The sequence below is a fragment of the Perca flavescens genome, chromosome 12 (assembly GCF_004354835.1).
Source record: "Perca flavescens isolate YP-PL-M2 chromosome 12, PFLA_1.0, whole genome shotgun sequence".
NCBI lineage: Eukaryota > Metazoa > Chordata > Actinopteri > Perciformes > Percidae > Perca > Perca flavescens.
Window position 1 is genome coordinate 19799388 of NC_041342.1, and position 18183 is coordinate 19817570.

At 41.8% G+C, this 18183-nt stretch overlaps 1 protein-coding gene across 7 annotated transcripts in view; it reads right to left on the minus strand.

Moving 5' to 3' along the window:
- The window catches only part of LOC114565915 (receptor-type tyrosine-protein phosphatase F), a 183187-nt gene that overhangs the window by 91197 nt on the left and 73807 nt on the right, over positions 1 to 18183 (minus strand). For 5 of the 7 annotated variants that reach the window (XM_028594252.1, XM_028594253.1, XM_028594250.1 and 2 more), the window contains exons 3-4: positions 15853 to 15998; positions 14832 to 14973 (exon numbers count right to left, since the gene is read on the minus strand). In XM_028594252.1, the coding sequence (XP_028450053.1) occupies positions 14832 to 14973; positions 15853 to 15998 (288 nt within the window). Of the gene's footprint in view, positions 1 to 14831; positions 14974 to 15852; positions 15999 to 16854; positions 17129 to 17663; positions 17703 to 18183 lie in introns of those variants that run through there. The other 2 variants (XM_028594255.1, XM_028594256.1) reach the window with 2 other exon arrangements.

Here is an 18183-nt window from a genome sequence, read left to right on the forward strand (position 1 = left end):
GGCTTCTAAACCAAATACACAACCGGACATGTCCCGGCAGTAAAGTGACCAGAATTTGGGGAGAAATTACCAGCATTGGCCAAGATTACAGCTATGTTGCATTAACATGTAGCTTAATGCAATGCAACAATAGTTAGCAGTATGCTAACGTTAGATTGTAGTCGAACAAAGCAGCACTTTCTACAGTCAAACTGTTGAAACTGGCGTTCAGAATAGTTGGAATTCTGAACGTTTTAGCTCACAATATTTTTGTCTACAATACGTTTACCTCATTATTTGAGTTTTGGCCACGTTTAACATCAAAATCCAACATTATAACATTGTAGATATGACAGAAAACACGGAAAAGCATATGTCCCCTTTAAAGCCTTTTAAATGTTCACCTTTCCGCCAGCCCAACCTGTGATGGAAACTAAATATAGTGCAAGAAGTGTTTTCTACATCTCAACTGGTCTTGAGGCAATCTGGCAGTAAAAGCAGACAAGTCGTCTACAGAAACAAAGCGCATGGCCTGCGGCTGTTTCTGGCCAAGAACATCGTCGAGACAGACATTTGCATCTGCCTGAGACACAGAAGTGTGAGACGTGTTGGCGGCAGCAAGAGGTGCAAACAGATAGCCAAAGCTAAGATCAGTTCAATTGAAATAGCTCTATGAATAGTTAGATCGCTGATGGTGTGTAAAACATTCAGCAAGTTCACTCTGAAAATGTTTCACTGCAGAGGATTTATGAGGAGCAGCACAGTGGTTCACTATTTACAGGTTTGAACCTGCTGGCTGGCTTTCTGTGTGGAGTTCTCTCCATGCCTGTCGGGGCTCCACTGGTTTTTCCCCTTAAAGACATGCAGGTTGGGTTAACACACCTACGGGCTGTAAGTTGCCAGCCTCCTGCGACACTCAAGGATAATTAGGGCTGGGCGATATGGTTGAAAACTGTATCACGATATAAGTTTTTCATATCGGTCGATATCGATAATTATTGATATTTTTTATGACCTATTTAAAATAAGGACCAGGAGAAAAATATATTAAATGTAAACATTTTTAAAACTTAACCCTGCTCTGATTATAATCCCCTCAATTATAAAAGCAGAAATGTCAACACAACCATGGAAAACATAATTAAAATGTAAACAGGTCTAAAATCACAATGAACACTTAACAATTATCTCTTAACATTAAGGTGCAAAATTTAGCGAATAAGTAAGAAATGCTTAATAAAGTGTCATAAAATAGTGCAAAGTGTTAGCTAAATATAAGAAACCTGAGAAGGAACTATTTTCTGCAGGTTTAGTGCTAGGTTGGTAACCTGGCTTCTGGACAGTGCTCAGCATGTCTGCCTCCGTTATTTCTTTGTAGCGTTTAGTAAGGCGCTGATGCAGAGTACCTCTCCATGGTGGTCTGCTGCTTGTGCCGTGTTGCAGCTGCAGATGTTGTTGGACGTTGATGGCGAATACGGCTGTGCTCCAAAGTGTGAGCGCGGCTAAAGTGGTAAAACAAGTTTTTGGTAGTACCAGTGTTGGTCTGACTACGGTCAGACTTATAAAATCCCCAAAACTGCCATACTGACTTTTCCTGTTTTATCAACAATTTCCTCGCTCGCTCCGGCACTCCCTTTCCACTCCACGCCGGTTCTGTTATTGAAGAACACGAGACAGCGATGTGGCGCAACCAAACATGATACTGTTACATGATTGGCTGTTAGAGTGTCACTCCCCACGTTGCTAGGTTGCCAGAGAGTGAGGGCCTTTGTTCATGCAACCAAACTTGATTCACAACCTCTGGTTTCTTCTGATGAAGAAAAACAAGTTATTGAACGTTTTATCGACCGCATTTTCTATTGATATTGATTATGTGTCTATCGCGATACATATCGTTATCGTTTTATCGCCCAGCCCTAAGGATAATAGAGTATATCTAATGGATGGATGGATTTATGACAAACACAAAGGTGATGGTGGTATTACACTCTGTTGTTGGACAGTGGTAATGGATACAAATCTAGGGCTAATCAGGTTTTTCAGTAACAATACATGGTTGCAGCTATTACTTATTAACATTTTCTGTGATTCAGTCAACTTTCAGTCAACAAGGTTGACATACAAGTCAACCTTGTATGTCTCTGATAGGTAAAGTACTACTTGCTGGTGTTCCTTCTGAAATCCTGTGACATTCAGGCAATGACAAAAACACCCCACAGAAAAGGCTGACAGACCCGACTGGTATTCATGTAACTGCCTTGGCGCTTTTGACTTGCAAAACATCAGGGGCAAGGAGTTTTCTCACATTTTCTGCCATAAAGGGCATGTGAGCAGGACCCTACTGCTCCTCAGAGAAATAATAGCTGGCAGAGCTCCCACTGCACAGGTCTCCTCAGCAGGAATGGCACGGCACACCCCTACATCAAAGACCCAGCAAGGAGGCCATTGATGTAATACTGTTGTAATGACATGAATATGGTGGAAATCTCCATGGTAATGGAGGCAAATGTACAATGTGCATGAAATGTGCATTGAAATAAGTCTTAATACGTTTAAGCCTGTTGTTTCTGGCACACTATCTCTTAGACCAGGTGTTATGGCAGTTGCTATGGCGGTAGTGCATCAAACAAACAGTGCTCAGGATAGATGAACTGCACACACTGACACACCTGCATGCAACGGACCGTAACAAAAACACAGTCATAACAAAAACACTGTTAATGCCATTGTTAGTACACTCAGTGCTACATACTAGTGGCCGTATCACAGCGCTGTTATTCTGCTGTTTATCCAAGTATACTTGGAGTAAAAAAGACTGTAATGCATGCCATGACCTTTGAAATAATACACTTTTTTGTCTGGCAGAGCAGAACATTTGGCCTTACTTCCTTGCCTACAGGCAGATAATCAATAACAGTCATCTAATTCCCCCCAACTCCTTCCTTCCCTCCCTCTTTTTATCATCTCCCTCTTTCCACTTTCCTATTCATCTCTGTGTCTCCCTTTTTCTCCTATCTGATATCATACTTCCACTGTCGTCAGTATGATCTACGACCCTGCCAGATGCCCTGCGCCTGTTATTTATGCTGTGGCGCACCAGTTAGTACATAACCGTGGCCTCCGACCATTACTGGAACCCAAGGGTGGTCTTCTGAATTCACATGGTTATGCTGACCGAGTCACCTTGTAGTACAAGCACTGCTGCACTGAATCACATCCTCCATTAACTACTCTATATGAGTAGCACAGCTGTAGGCTTTCATTTTGAGATTACAGCTCAACGTCTTACCTTGTGGTCCTACCAACAGGAGTTTGATTGAAGACCCTTGAGATTTTAGTATTAGGGAGTACACGGTTTGTGGTTTACTACTCATTTTAATGTAACAGCCTCTAAGATGGAAAAACCTAAGGGCTCATGGTAAATTTATGTGGTAATACGATGTGGCTAATAAGGCAGGCTATTCCTCTAGGTGTCTTGGGAAAAAAAGAACAAGGACAGGACCAAAAATCAGGAAGCGTGACGGTTAATGAAATCGGTCTACAAAAGGAAGCAGAGCGGTGGTTTGCAAATAAATGAATTAATTGATCTTCTCCCCACCTCAAATTAATCATCGCAGAGCTTTATTGTGACATGTTTAGTGTAATTACGGCAGATAGGGATGGCTTTTATGAGTTCTGAGAAAGGCAGTGGATGTAGTGGAATGTGGCAGGTTGTGTTAATTAAATCCTCACGACTGGGCTCCTGTGACAGCCTTATACTCTCAGTCTGAGAGTCAATGTTGACAGCCTCAACTTTGTAGTGGTTTGCAGGAGTGATGGGTGTTAAAAATATCACTCTGTGACATGACCTATTAACTGCTCACCTCGAAAGAGGCAAATGTAATCACGTCATCAGTGCTGTTCAACTGTAGCAAAGAGGCGAGAGAAATTGATGACCTTCGACCATAAACTGCTTGATGGCTGGTATTATTCTGTGGTTATAGTGAATTAGCTTGCAGCTATGAATGTTTTTAGGAGTGATCAGATCCACATATTATCACGTTTACAGTAAAACCTACTACCTATATCTAAGGCTAATAGTCCAGTGATCATTTTATCATTTAGTTTTTTTGTAGTTGGTACAATCTTGGTTCTGACCTCACCACAATTTCATCAGAAAAAAAAACAAACACCTGCTTTCTCCAACAGTCACAGTTAATCATTGGCTGTTGTTCTTATCTTACAAATAAGACAGAAAGAAAAGAAGTACTTGGTGAACATGCCCTGACACTGTGAGTGTTAAGCAGGGCAGACCTGACTCCGAGCATGCTTGCTCAGTCAACCTCCCCTTGCAAAACAGGTTAAAGATATTGATGCTGATGTAATGCATGCAAAATCAACAGTGCCTTTGACAGCTGTAAGCAGGCCGATCAACTACAACTTTGAAAAACACAGCTTAGCAGCTTTGAGAAAATGGGACTATGCCTCTTAAACATGAGAAAAATGTCAAGTTTAAGGCCAAGCTATAAGGCTGATAGTGAGTCAAGCCGTTCTCCCCTGCCTTCTATGGCCCAGTGGGTAAGCCAAGAGGGCTTGGTGTGTAAATGTCTGAGGAAAAGGGGTCAGGGTGAAAGGACTCCCATTAGCCAGCTCATTGAGTGTAGGTATTAGAACCCCCCTGACGTGCAGTGGACCCATCCATCCATAGCCAGTGAGGGCCTGGGGAGCCATTGACTCATTGGCCTGCAGAGCTTTAAGGTGGACCTTGCTCTTTACCTGCTGGGGTACAGGCCCAGGGCTTCATTATTAACAAATAAAGGAATGTCAGGTGAGGTTTTTCTTATATGCACTGTGTGTTGTTTTTATTTATTATTCCTATACATAAATAGAAATGTGTAAAATATGATGCCGCAAATGAAATATAATCAAACAGTCTGGCAATAAATATATATCACATTTTTGTTGAAGTTGTATCAGTGATGTGTTACCTTAGTAATTTTTGAGGTGGTGTAAAGGGTGGGCAAAACATTAGAAATGTTATTATTGCTAACCGTTGAATTAGCAAAATGCAGCATGGTGGGGGGGGGGACAGGTTGAACCATGGCTGAAGCCTAAAACACGTTTAACTAAAGTAAGAAAAAAAAGATGAAGAAATGAGCAAATTGATTTGATACAAAAATAACACTGTCTGCAGGGCTCAGAGTGCTCAGGTGTAAGTAAGCGTTTGACTTGCATTTGACCCTTCAAATATCAATTTGATTCAGGAGCCCATTTGTGAGTGACAGTTTCCATCACCATCTGTGTTAATGTTCAGTGAGGCCACTTATATTTCTGGAATAATAATATTGGATCTTCACATTTAGATGCCTGACTATCTCTCCCTGCTGGGCTCTTGTCTGGTTTAGTGTGAAACACTCCAATAAAAACATCTGGGCTCAGATATTCATGAGCAAGTGCATACAAACATAGAGAGCAAAAAGGCACAAAAAAAAAAAAAAAAAAAAAAAAATAAAGGATGAAAAAGATGACCTGGTTCTTTGCTTCATACTTACTAATTGAGGATGTGTCACTCAGTATACACACATGGTGAAACACTATTAATAATCACATCGGTCATGCTCTCATAAACAGGTCTTCAGTAAAATCTGTAATTGAATAATAAAAGCCTGTTGCAGCTGTTTGTGGCAGATATTTAATAGCAGATGTCAATTTACGGATAGCCTGTCTTTTCTGGACAGTGTACAGATATCAAGGGATGTGCATGTCTTGTCACATTTCCAATATTTTCTGAAGTCCAGAGACAACATCCAGATAAGGAGTTCAATATGTCCTGACAATCAACAGTAGCCAAGATGTCAAGTTTAAAACAGCGACAGGCTACAGCTGTACAGAATGTTTTACTGTAGCTGCTATGTAGTATGGAGCGTGGACACATCAACAGGAACAACAATGCAGTACTAATACTTTTTCCCCACTGTGATCTTCACACAAAAGCAGTATTTATTGCGGGAGTATTACTGTACAGGTGTTACTATACTGTCCACCCTGTGTAGGTGACAATACACAAGAGACAACAAAGATACATTTACCTGCACACAATTAGTTTATATTCAGCAAGAGGAATGGTTTTGATCCCTTCCCGCAAAGATGATACTAAATTGCATCTACGTTAATTTTACAATTTTCTTTTTCCTGCTTTTTGTACTTAAGAGTTTGAGCAAATTGTGTTCTTTGGGAGAAAGTGAAAAGCTCTGACCTGTTAAACGCTCTGAAAACCACTGGCCCACTCAAAATAGGATAAATAAGTCCCGGCATTAGCCATTCCTTAACACCTTTCAGGATGTTGAGTTTTCACCAAAGTGGTTGAAGTTATGGGAGAAATTAGAGAAATGTAAATCCCCTTTTGAGTCATTAGGACAGGCTGCAGATGTGTTGTGAGGTTTTAATACCAAATTACATGCTTTCAACAATTTAGAAAGTGATGGGGAAGTAGCCAAAGCTGTAATGATCAAGTGACTTTCAAAACCGGTCTCTCGGTCTCTCTCTCTCTCTCTCTCTCTCTCTCTCTCTCTCTCTCTCTCTCTCTCTCTCTCTCTCTCTCTCTCTCTCCCTCCCTCCCTCCCCTCAGGCCATAGATATGATCAGCACTGACGACGCAGACATACCAGACATTGCAGTCTTTAAAGATTCAGCTTGCCAAAAGCATGGATTGATTGATGAGTACAGATGATAAAATATTGCCTTAAAGCAAGAATGACTCCATCCACACATCTACATATAACGTGAAAAATTTAGTTGAGTGTCAAACTAATCTAACGGGGCAGATCAATTAACTGTGGTAAGTTTGACGAAGATATCTATCGATCATACTACGTTCATTCTAAATGATTTAACTAAAAAATCTGCTTCCCTGTTTATTTTTTATGATAATGTATTGATCACACACAGAAAGACTACAACAGAAGGTCAGATATAACAAGCTGGCAGGGATTCTTAGAAATGTAGTGACCTGCTCAAGGACACTCAATCAATATGGCTGCCAGGTTTTCTTTTAAAAACAAATTTTAATATTAATTAATAGTCAGATTTTCCAAGTTTATGTTTGTAGTCTTTTTATTTACCTGTGCGTTTTGGTGTAGCAAATGGAGACTACAATATAGGTGCTACAGCCCTAACCAAACCTAAAAAGCTATCTGTCCCCCTTACAATGCCCAAGTCCTTGGAAGTAAGGATGTGAGGATGCAGATTGGGTGGCCAAGAGGGTTATTTTATCCTGCCATATTGTGTGAGTCGTTGGGAGAAGCATGCATAGACAGATGCAGTTTGTATCTGTCAGGCTGGATATGATCTACGATGCTGGGCCTCCAGCCAGCAGATGGTGGGAGAAATTAAATCTGTGACACAGACCGACACAATGGAGCTCAAAAATACAGTATGGGGTGTACACCTGTAGTTCGGTGTGTGTGTGTGTGTGTGTGTGTGTGTGTGTGTGTGAGGAAGCATGTCTCTGACTGGTTTTGTGTGCGTGCCAGTTTGTGCTTTTGTATCCTACAGCATGTAGTGACAAATAACAGCCCTGCCCCTAAAAAGGAAGCCAAACCTGTTCCACTACAAGTAAATGCAAACTTTCACACCCTGCATTCTTTTCATTAACATCCTACAGTATATAATGGTAAACATGAACTGAGTACTTACTGTCTTCAACATCATGAGGGAACATCTATAAAAATTGCAGCATGAACATTACAGATACCCACCAGCATTCAAAAAGAGAATCAGAGAGAGTGAAAAAGTAAGGTGGGGGAATAGCAGTTACACAACAGACCTTATTTTGGTCATTGTGGATGATTTGAATAGCGCGAAGGAAAGGAGAGGATTAAGTTGTCGGAGGAGCAGGGCTTGGTATTAAATCATTCCGATATAGCTTCTGTATGTATTTATCTTGCCTAGGAAGAGGCACAATGCGATTTCTATGCTGTTTATACAGTCAGGTTTGTTGTCCGCACTTGCCTGGCTCCTGAGATATTTATTAGTGGCATTGTGTCTCAGTCATTTTTTGCCTTTGCACGAGGGACTATAATGCATGGCAAGCAAATAAAGGCCTTTTCTAACCAGCGAGGCCATAATTTGTTTACTGCCACCAAACACAGGTCCACTAAATACAGTCAACACAGTAAAGTTGGGACACTGTACCATTTAAAAATCTTTTGAACTATGTGCAGAAACTGATGAGTTTTTAACGCTGCTGTATAATTATGGCCTCTTTTCCAATCTTAAAGTTAGAGAGGCATAACATGGACTCATAGTGCAGAACTCTATTAATATTACAAGGAGCTGTATCACTCCAGAGTTTGATGTTTGACAAGTTTTCAGCAAGCAAGGGGCGTATTTCTTCTCCACTGGAAAATCTTTGAATCCTTGCATATTTCTCATTTGACCTTTACAAAAAAAATTACATTTTTTTCTCGACATTACATGTTCAGAAATGAGTTGCCAAGGAACTTCAAAAACGGTGTGCAGCCGATCTGAAGAAGAACCTTTTCAATTCACACTCTGACAGCGGAGGATTCTGGTAATGATGAAGCTTTTGATCTGGTACCATTAGATAACATTCCTTTTCTCTGGAGACAGGTCCGCTGTCTTCCAAAGGACAAGAAAAGGTTCTCCAGCACAGCAGAAAAGTCACAGAATATACCTGAGATTCTGCTCATACTTAAAGAACATTCACCAGTCACAGGGAGCTCTGCAGATATCAGATTGACATTTTTATGTTAGTTTACATTTTTTTTTTTATTTAGAGGGATTTTGCTAAAACTATTGAAAGTTACAGTGATAAAGTAGATAGGGGTTGAGATGTTCACTTGCCTGGGGTTTGACAGGACATTTGATTAAAACAAATGACTGCAACAACTTTGGCTAAAGTTAAGATTTCCGGCTTTTAGCTTGTTTTGGAAATACAGAACTAATGAAGCGCGAACAGTACTGCGAGCCATCTCACGCCATACAAGTAAATAAGAGCAGCATTAATGTTTGTACAGTGTTTTTTCTCTGTGATATGTGACCTCCAATTGTGTTGAATCGCCTTACCAAGTACTGTATCTTGCTGACTTGTTTTCACTTGGAAAATATGCATTATTAGTCCCTTTCTGACTGGAGGGATTTTTGCAGTTCCTAGAACCCTTTTTTTCTCGTGTTCCGACTGGACCAATTTGGGGATTATTAAGTTCCTCTGACCGCAGTTCCTGTAACTCTTTCAGCTCCCACTTCAGGGCAGGGTCTTTTCCGCATAGAAACCCTTAGTGACCTAGCAACGTCGGAAACATAAACAGTACATATTCTTCGGTTGCAATTCGCCTACGTATGCTAACTCATAAGACAAACATCATGCATTCAACCAGCTAATTGTTAATGCTAGTTAAACTTACCCGTTGTTTCGTTTGCCTGTTGCAATCTGCTCTTCTATCTTCTTCCATCATATTAATTAGGATCATATTACGCTGGAGCCTTCGTCTTCTGTGTTTCTCTGTTAAGTACTCAAGCCTAGTCTTTAAAAGCCGCAGTTCAAACTCCGTTATGAGGATCCCGGCAAGGCACAACAGGAACATTCCGATGGTCTCCTCCATGCTGGTTTGTTGTTGTATGCGGCGCTAAAGTCTAGTGACGATGCTATAAAAAACGTTGCCATGCTTGCATCACTCCCTTACCCCTCCTACCAGTTCCTATGGCCACTTGGCCAGTTTTGGGGGAGAGTAGTTAGTAGAACTGTTTAGAAGTGAACTGTTCACATAACTACCTTCATGTAACTACTTGATCGGAAAGAGGCTATTGTTCATTAAGATTTTGCAAGGCCTTTCCCAGGATATGTCAATGTAGCAATTCCCTGGTTGCTGATAGAAGCCAATTAAAATCATTTAGCTTCAAGGACTTTGCCGATGGCAGTTTCATCAGAATTTGGCTCTTGTTTTGGAGAAAACCTGTCAGCTTCCAATTGTGGAAACAGTCACTCTATTCATTGCACCACAGAGTCTCATCAATGTTATCATCACTACTAGTGTCATGACATGGCTTTGACACCACCTTAGTCAGTTCTTGATCTGAGTCATTGCATTTTACATGCTCATCAAATGTTAACGGATATGAAAATATGAAATATTGCCTTGACGTGGAAAAGTGGCAGCACACTACATCTAAGACTGATGTTCTGAGCTGAGATGTCTTTGCTGGTCGGCAGTAGTTTATTTCATACATCACCGAGACAAGCACCATTTACCTGAACATTTACTGAGGCAGTTCAATTCAAGAGGGGCACTCGAGGTCAAAACATCGGCATCGTTACCCAAGTAATGAGTCATTCTTCCCTCTGGTCATCTCTTTATACTACCCTACAACGTCAAAGCCACACTGCCCACTATATTTAACACACTTATAGATATAGAGATAGAACAGAGAAAGGAAAAATAAAATAAAAAAATAAATAAAAGTTACAAAGACAAGAGGGCAGGAACAGAAATGAAAGAGGGGAAGAAAAAGGGGAATGAAAGGCTGACAGCAACAATATTTCTCCCCCTCTGGTCTCAGCATTGTCTGCATCATTATTTATCCATACAGGTCCGACCTGCACACAGCTGACTGACACTCTCTCTCTTTCTCTCTCTCTCTCTCTCTGTCTCTTACGCATAGACAATTGAGGTAGGATTGTAGATTGTACATTTTCAAATTAATAAGCACCACAGTTAGAAAAAAGATTATTATAGCCTCAGGATTCTCAGATTTTAAACTTATGACAGTGTGACAACAATAAAGAAACACAACTCGGCATTTTAATGTTCTACCGCTGTGTCTCTCTCTCTCTTATACACACACACACACATGCACGCACACACACACACACACACACACACACAATGAAAGATGGCTAAGCTGATTTTGGGCCCATATGTAAGTCTCTGTAGTGTGACCTCTCGGCACGGGGCGTGAGAACCGTCACGAACAAAGAGCAGTGCTGTTACAGCGTGACAGAATTACAGAGTGACTCAAGACTCATGACTGCAAAAGTGCTAAAGCCCGACTTGGCTCTGGTGTGAAAACATGCCTCTGCTACATCCAACAGGAAAATGGCATGCTAAACTATACAGTCACAACCCAACTCTGATCATCTGCTCAGGTTAAAAAGACAGGGACCATTGGTCAACTCCAGACATAACATCCTCTGTGGACACAACTCTGAGAACAGGTCTAGTTTGACATGCATTTTGATTTCTTAACAACCAGAATTCTTTATACAATGTCAGGTCACATCCACCTTAGTCATTATTTGACAGCCTTTGACCTAGTCACTTACTCAGAAAGTGAAGTAACTGCCAGTGAAGTCAACTCAAGTGTGAAAAAAAATAGCATAAGTCTCTATTTTGACACAATTTAGTTTCCATTGCACTACACTACAGCCTACCTTTGAGCACAGTGAAAGCAAGTGTAAAGCTGCATCGATATGACATATGCACTTCATAATCCATATTTTGCGGGATTGGAATGACAAAATAAAGAGCCAGTATATGGAATATTCATAATTAATGCTTGGCCTTCTTTTTCACTGCTAAAACCTATAATCCAGATCGACTTAGTGGTATAATGACTTCACCATTCTCACTGCCTCTGAGGATGTGGGTGCTCAATGTATTATGACAACTTCATGTGGATGCAAAGTCACATGTACTGTAAGTCATGCAGCGATTGCATTTTAATTATTTGATTCGAAACAGCAACATTCTGACGTGACCCCGGCCCCTCAAACCTTCAGGCTACCGCCGCCCCATAAAGAAAAAGGATCATTAGTCTCCATCTGTTTGGTGCTGCCCCAGTATTTTCTTGCGTAGTTTTGCTGATATGAACTTGATGTATCTCTAGACTACAAACAATAGTCCAAAAATAGAGCCGAGATGACAACGTAGCTCCATGAGCGTGTGTGTGTGTGTTTGTACTGAGTGTGTTTGTGTAAGTGAATATGCATGAATGTGTGTATGGTTGTACGTTTGTGTGTATGCATAAAAATGCTCTAAGTTGTCCAGCACACCCTCACCCCCAAAATTCCACCAGGTGCAGAAGTGACGCATTCCGGCTGTGCCGCGGTTTTGTTCGGTCCTCTGCCATTCGCTATACCACCGGGCATCGTCTGGCGGAGCGTGTTAGACGTGGAGCGTGTTAGAAGCGGAGCGTCTTGCCCGCCCGACCGAAACTGAAGGCTCTCCACAAGTACTTAAAAAGAACAATCAGCTGTTTATTAGCTAGTATCTACTTTCCACTCCAAGCACTGCTGCAGTTAAACTCCATGCCTTCTCTTTTCTAGCGTTGTCCTTACAAAAAGGATCTGTGGTGTCGTATAACGTTAATATCTTGTGTTTTTCCACCTCAAAGATGAATCTCTCATCGTCCATGGTGTTGTAGAGGAGACGTATAAGATATTGGGGTGTCTTTTGGTAAATTGACTGGATGCTCTCGTCCTTCCACTTGCTGCCCGGCCTGTCGAACGCCCCGCGGCTCACATGAAAATTTGACCTGACGCATATTTTTAGTGGCGTGGAGCAGAGAGTCGCTTCTCGCACACTTCTGGGACGCGCTGGGTCCCGGCTGGTGGAATAACAATTTGTCTTAAATGGCGGTGATTGCTGGCGGTGATTGCTGGCGGTGATTGCTGTCGGTGTGCGCGGCGCTGCCGGAACGCAGCGCAGGCGCGCCTGGTGGAATTAGCCGTCAGGTTTCTGGACGAGCTGAAGAGTTATTTGGATTAATTATGATGTGTGGTCCAGTTCTCTACCAGCCTCTGTGATTGCATTAACACACTTGAGTCTTCCTCGGATAACAAAGAAAAACGACAGTCCACTTCAAAGGTTCTCACAAATTTTCCAAAAGCCAAACCACTTATTTACGGAATATATTCCTTTATTACATTCAAAGATTTTCCTCGGTTTGCAATTTAATGTACTGTAACATCCTACTTAAGTCCTAGTTTGGAAATAAATATCAGTCTCTCTTTGCCTTGCTAAATGTTCAACAAAGACTTCAACTTCACCAGCCATTTGTTTACTTTGGCTGCCTGACATTTCACTCTGAACAGGTAACGTAGAACTTGCTTGCTTGGGCTTGTAGGCTGAGAGCAGCTGTCCACAGTTTTTATTAACCTACATTGTTTTGTTTTGTCAGACCAAAACAATGAGCTTACAGTGGCTCGCCTTTGCGTAGAGGCGCTGATTCAGGTGTTGATTCATAACCCGTTTGTGTTGCCGTCACTCAATGTAATATTATCATAAAGAATATTGCTTGAAGGAGTTTTAAATAGGTGTTTATTATGAAAAAGAAATAGTAAGCAAATACTTTTCAAATCATAGGGACTTTAAAAATTGTATAATAACTGTACTTTCACATGTGTTTCAAGCCAAAAAACAGACACAATGTTGGTAACGCTGTCGTGGTTAAAAGTCTGGTTCTCGTGCTGAAAATGTATGCAGTGAATGTGGACTAGTAAAGCCTTATAGATAAAAGCATCCATCATATGGCATATGTCTGCATGGTGCTTGACTCTGGGGTTAGCAGCTACAACAATGAGCACAGGATCACAGAGAGAAGACGACATCATGCAAAGCATGTATGCTGGTGAGAACTGTTGCTCACTGTTGAATGAGACTGTCGTCCGTTTTTCTATTCCACTAACTAAGGGGATCCGAACTCGGTGTCCCCACCCCACAGCCCCCACCACTAACACTGTGATTATTTCATCTCTTTCATGTGTACTTCATCTCATGTTAGTGCTGTTTGTTAGTGCTGCATTCCTCACGAAACAGAGGGTAGAAAGAAAAGCTTTCTTTGTGCAGGAGAAAAGTCCCTTCGGGAAGATAACGCAAGCCTGGCTGATGATATCATCAAATCAGCGTGGGCAGAGAAAGAAGGAATGGTGGCTGTAAGTAAAATGGGATTCAAACTGGGAATAGGAAGGCTGTCTTTGAATGAGAGGGGTTCTGCTTTAATGCCAATGTAATGGCTATGGACGGCCTTAATCCTCCTGCTGGCAAGCTCTGGAGCTTTTTTTAAAAAAAAGTTTCTAATGAAATCAACTCCTGCTGTGACTAGCACCCACATGACCAGATTACAATCAATTAAGGAAGAAGTTCACGCTCACAGCTCAGTTATATGGAAGGCTGAGCAGGGAGAGGTGCAGAACCTCTGTCAACATACTGTAAATCACATACATTAACTCTATATGCGAGAAGGGGTCCATAAAGGTCAATAGCCTGCAGGCATGGAGGATGGCCCTATATGTGCAAACACGCTAAAAATGGTTTATATATTCATATAGAGCATTTGTTTTGATAAGCAGGGAATCACTGACACGTAAACATTTATTAAAGTTGTATATTTTAGCCATCAGTATTATTCACAATAAGGCCTTTGATAAGGCAGTTATGTTGATTATGGGATTAATTTGCTGTTTAGGCTGACTGACTCTTTGAGAGAGAGAGACGAATTAAATCTCCTATAAATGGAAAATGTGTCTTACAATATAACTGGATTCCAGTCATACATTTGCTGAATTGCTGAAGTGTATGCTATCTTATTTAAAAACGCATTCCTTGCATTTTTTTCCCTCACCTTGTGGAGTTTACATTAAGAAAGATCTGCTCCTCCATGACACTGCCAATACCAGGAATCCTCAGCGCTTGCAAATGTTTACGTATGAATTATGAAGGTAAACACTCATATTTGCGTTTGGACATATTGGAATAAAAACTTCTAAAAAACAGCATAAGCAGCAGTAAATGAAAAGAGTGAGAGTGAAAGAAAGATGGAGAAAGAAACCAAGCGGAAAAAAATACTTATTTTACCTTCGAGCACTGTAAGCTTGGCACTGGTGTTGATCTCGCCAGCACTGTTAGTGGCTGTGCACTCATAAATGGCTTCGTCTCTGTGTGTGCGCAGTGGCTGGATCCTCAATACGGAGCCCGAGCCGTCATCAAACTCAATCACCTGGGAGAGCGAGAGCAAAGCAAAAGGGCAGGAAAGTTATTTTTACTGGCCAAACATATAACTTTATTGCAACATATAAATAACATTTACATCGTTAAGACGGTTGTCTTGAGTTTTTGTTTTTCTGATATGAGAGAAGGAAAAAGCCTATTTTCATGTCCTGGTGCAAAATTTTGACTTTTTTTAGAAGTAGTATATAAGTCTGTTGTTCTCACTAAAAACAGCTAACAAAAGAAAATTAGCCAAAATGTCCCCTTAAATTACAATTAAGAATTGACCATGATGTTTAGTGTGAATGAATACTGTGATGCAAAGCAGAACCTCAGCAGGTATCATATCAAGATATACAAAGCAGGGGTATAACCCTATAATAGTACCCCCAGCAACCACGGCTACATTATTACAGAGAAAAGACTGATCACAAACAGTGAGAGTTCCCACCTAGGGCACTTCCTTCTGTTCACATAGGTTCAAACGAGGGAGGGGAAATACATAAAGTAATACATCAAGGGGATGTATGGCTAGCGATGGTGGAGCTGAGGAACAGAAGGGGAAGGATGAGAGTGTGAAAAGACTGAAAGAGATGAAGAGGACTATATAAATCAAGATGGAAGGAGATTAAAGAGAAGGGAAGCCAGTCTGGTCTCGCTTGGAGAAGAGAAGAGTTGGTGTGATGCTCAATAACAGGGCAATTGATAGTGTGTGAGTGTGTGCTTTGTGTAAACGCTGTGAGTGTGCACGCATGTGTGGGTGTCTCTGTGTTAATGAGAGGCAGGGTTATGGAGGCAGTCTAAAGCCTACGCCCGTAATGTTTTGTCCCATGTGTTGTGTTTGTGCCTGCTTGCATTTATGTGTGTACATGTGGGTGTGCGTGCTCACCTCAAAGCGCTGGGAGCTGACTTTCTTGCCTTTTTTCATCCAGGTGATTCTGGGTTTGGGTTCCCCGGCGGCCTGACACACAAACGACGCAACTCCACCCGAGATGCCCGTCTGGTCCTCTGGGGATTTGACGAAAGTTGGCAAAGCTGAGGAAGCCAGAGCAAAGGGGGTAGAGGGAAATGGAGAGTGATAAAAAGAGGGAGGGGAAAAAGTTAGGGAGAGAGGCAAGGGAGAAGCAGAGCAGAAGGGATGGAGAGAGATGATGTTAGTGCCAGTTTATCAGCATGTGAAACTTGGTTATCTATGGGTATCACTTTCTCTACACAAAGGCAGCAATGACAAAACCCACAATGGCATTGTTTCTCTGCACACCTGCAGCTCCGTCATAGGAGAAACATCCAGCCTTTGTGTCCCTACCTGTCACTGTATCATGTTGAATTTCTCACCTCTGTTTTTTACCGAGAACCACACCCAACACCATTGTGCGCAAGACAATGGAGTGTGTGTTTCGGTGACAGCCTGTCTAAAATTATGTTACAATGAGAGCACCTTACCTTAATGCTATAGCCGCCATGCTTAATAGTTTATTTACAGCCTCAGATGTGCATAATACGAGTCTGGCTTCAACAACATGACACAATGTCGTTATCCAGCTCCGTCAGCTCATGTTTCATCTCCAGAGTCATTAAAGAGAAAGGTGGGGAACACCCAAACCGCAGTGGTGACGAGCAGACTGCCCCGCAGAGACATGCACAAAGGGGTGAATCATTATAGTACATACACAGAGGAGACACCAGCTTCCCCTATCTTAGCACTCACTTGGGGAAATCCAGCAGTGGCTGCCACCATTCTTTTCTCTTTAATGTGTTCAAATATAACATTGGTTGGAGAAGAGTGGGGTGGGAGGGGGGGGGTCAATATCTAGTGTGCATAACATAGGGCCTTCAGCGAGCATATTCTCCCGGTCTACCCAGGGATCCAGACTGCGACCAATTTGCTCACATTTAGCATTTTGAACTCCACGTCGTAGCTATGATGTCGCTCCTACGGCGTCGTGACCCTTTCGGAGTTCTGCATCGGGGTTGCTTTGCATCGTGGTGCATTTCACCGCCATAATGCTAGGGGGTGACGTCTGTGTCTGTGTCACCACCGAAACGGTACTCAAACCCCATAGACTGTCGTGCTAAAATATTAATCTTATTTGTTTGGCCTTTTCTTGCTTAGATTTTGTATCGGGAAATAGACACAGTAAAATCCATTGACCTTGTTACTTTAACCAGAAAATAAGTCTGAGGTTATTTGCGAGGTGTCTGCCAGCCAGTTTATGTTATGTTAGCAAGCAAACTTTAGCACAACTGCCCACATTGTGTGCTGGCGAAGTGCTAATTTCAAAACGTTACTGACATATAGACACTTTACAAACGGATGCTTCTGTGTCGAATGGACGGCGTACCCCCGCAGACCCCTCTGCGTCGACGCGAACCCCTTTCCGAGCCCTCCGCCGTAGCTCGACGCGCACCTCCAAAAACGTTTAACTTCGTGTTGAGGCAACGCAGACCGCAAGGACTGTGATTGGTCAACTCGTCCTGTAGTGTTTCAAGCAAGGGGGTAAGCTTCGCTTCAGAACTCGAGCCATCGTGGCGCCATTTTGTTGCTAACTGGCCATCACCTCCTGTTAGCATTCCGCTGACCGCCATTTTTTTTTTACGTCACTTGACTGCGAATAACTTTACATCTGAAGCGTTTAAAGACTCTATTTGTCCGTTGTTTAGTTCCAAAGAAACACGACAATGTATAAAAGGCTTCATTACCTTGTACCTCACGTTATGGCTCCGTAGCAGACGTTTTTGTAAAAATAAGCTAACGATTGTGTCATAACCAAGTGACTTACTGTCGCATAGTAGAGGAATTACCGTATAGTACAGGAGAAGCTCGCAGGCAGTTTCGACTTACATGAGATGTTTAGGTTTAATTACTAATGTTAACTAGCATGTTAGTGATCAATAATTAGCCTTGTGCCCATGTTATCTCCTTACATACACCTACAGTCTCCGTATCTGTAAGATTGGGAATGATTGAGATTTCTCTTGGCACAGCTACCAGAAGACTTACAACTTTCAGACACGTTGCTCACGTCACATTCTCTCAGTTGGAGGCTGCGCAGTAAAGCTGGCCATCACAGGAAAAGTGCTTCTAATAGCCTTCACTGGTCCCCGTCCAGAGCAACGGGGTCTATTGGTCCATTATATTTTATTATTTATTTAATTTTAATTTGTATATGGATGATCTTTCTAGGACATTAGAAGTGTGTAAAACTGGTTGTATGGTGGG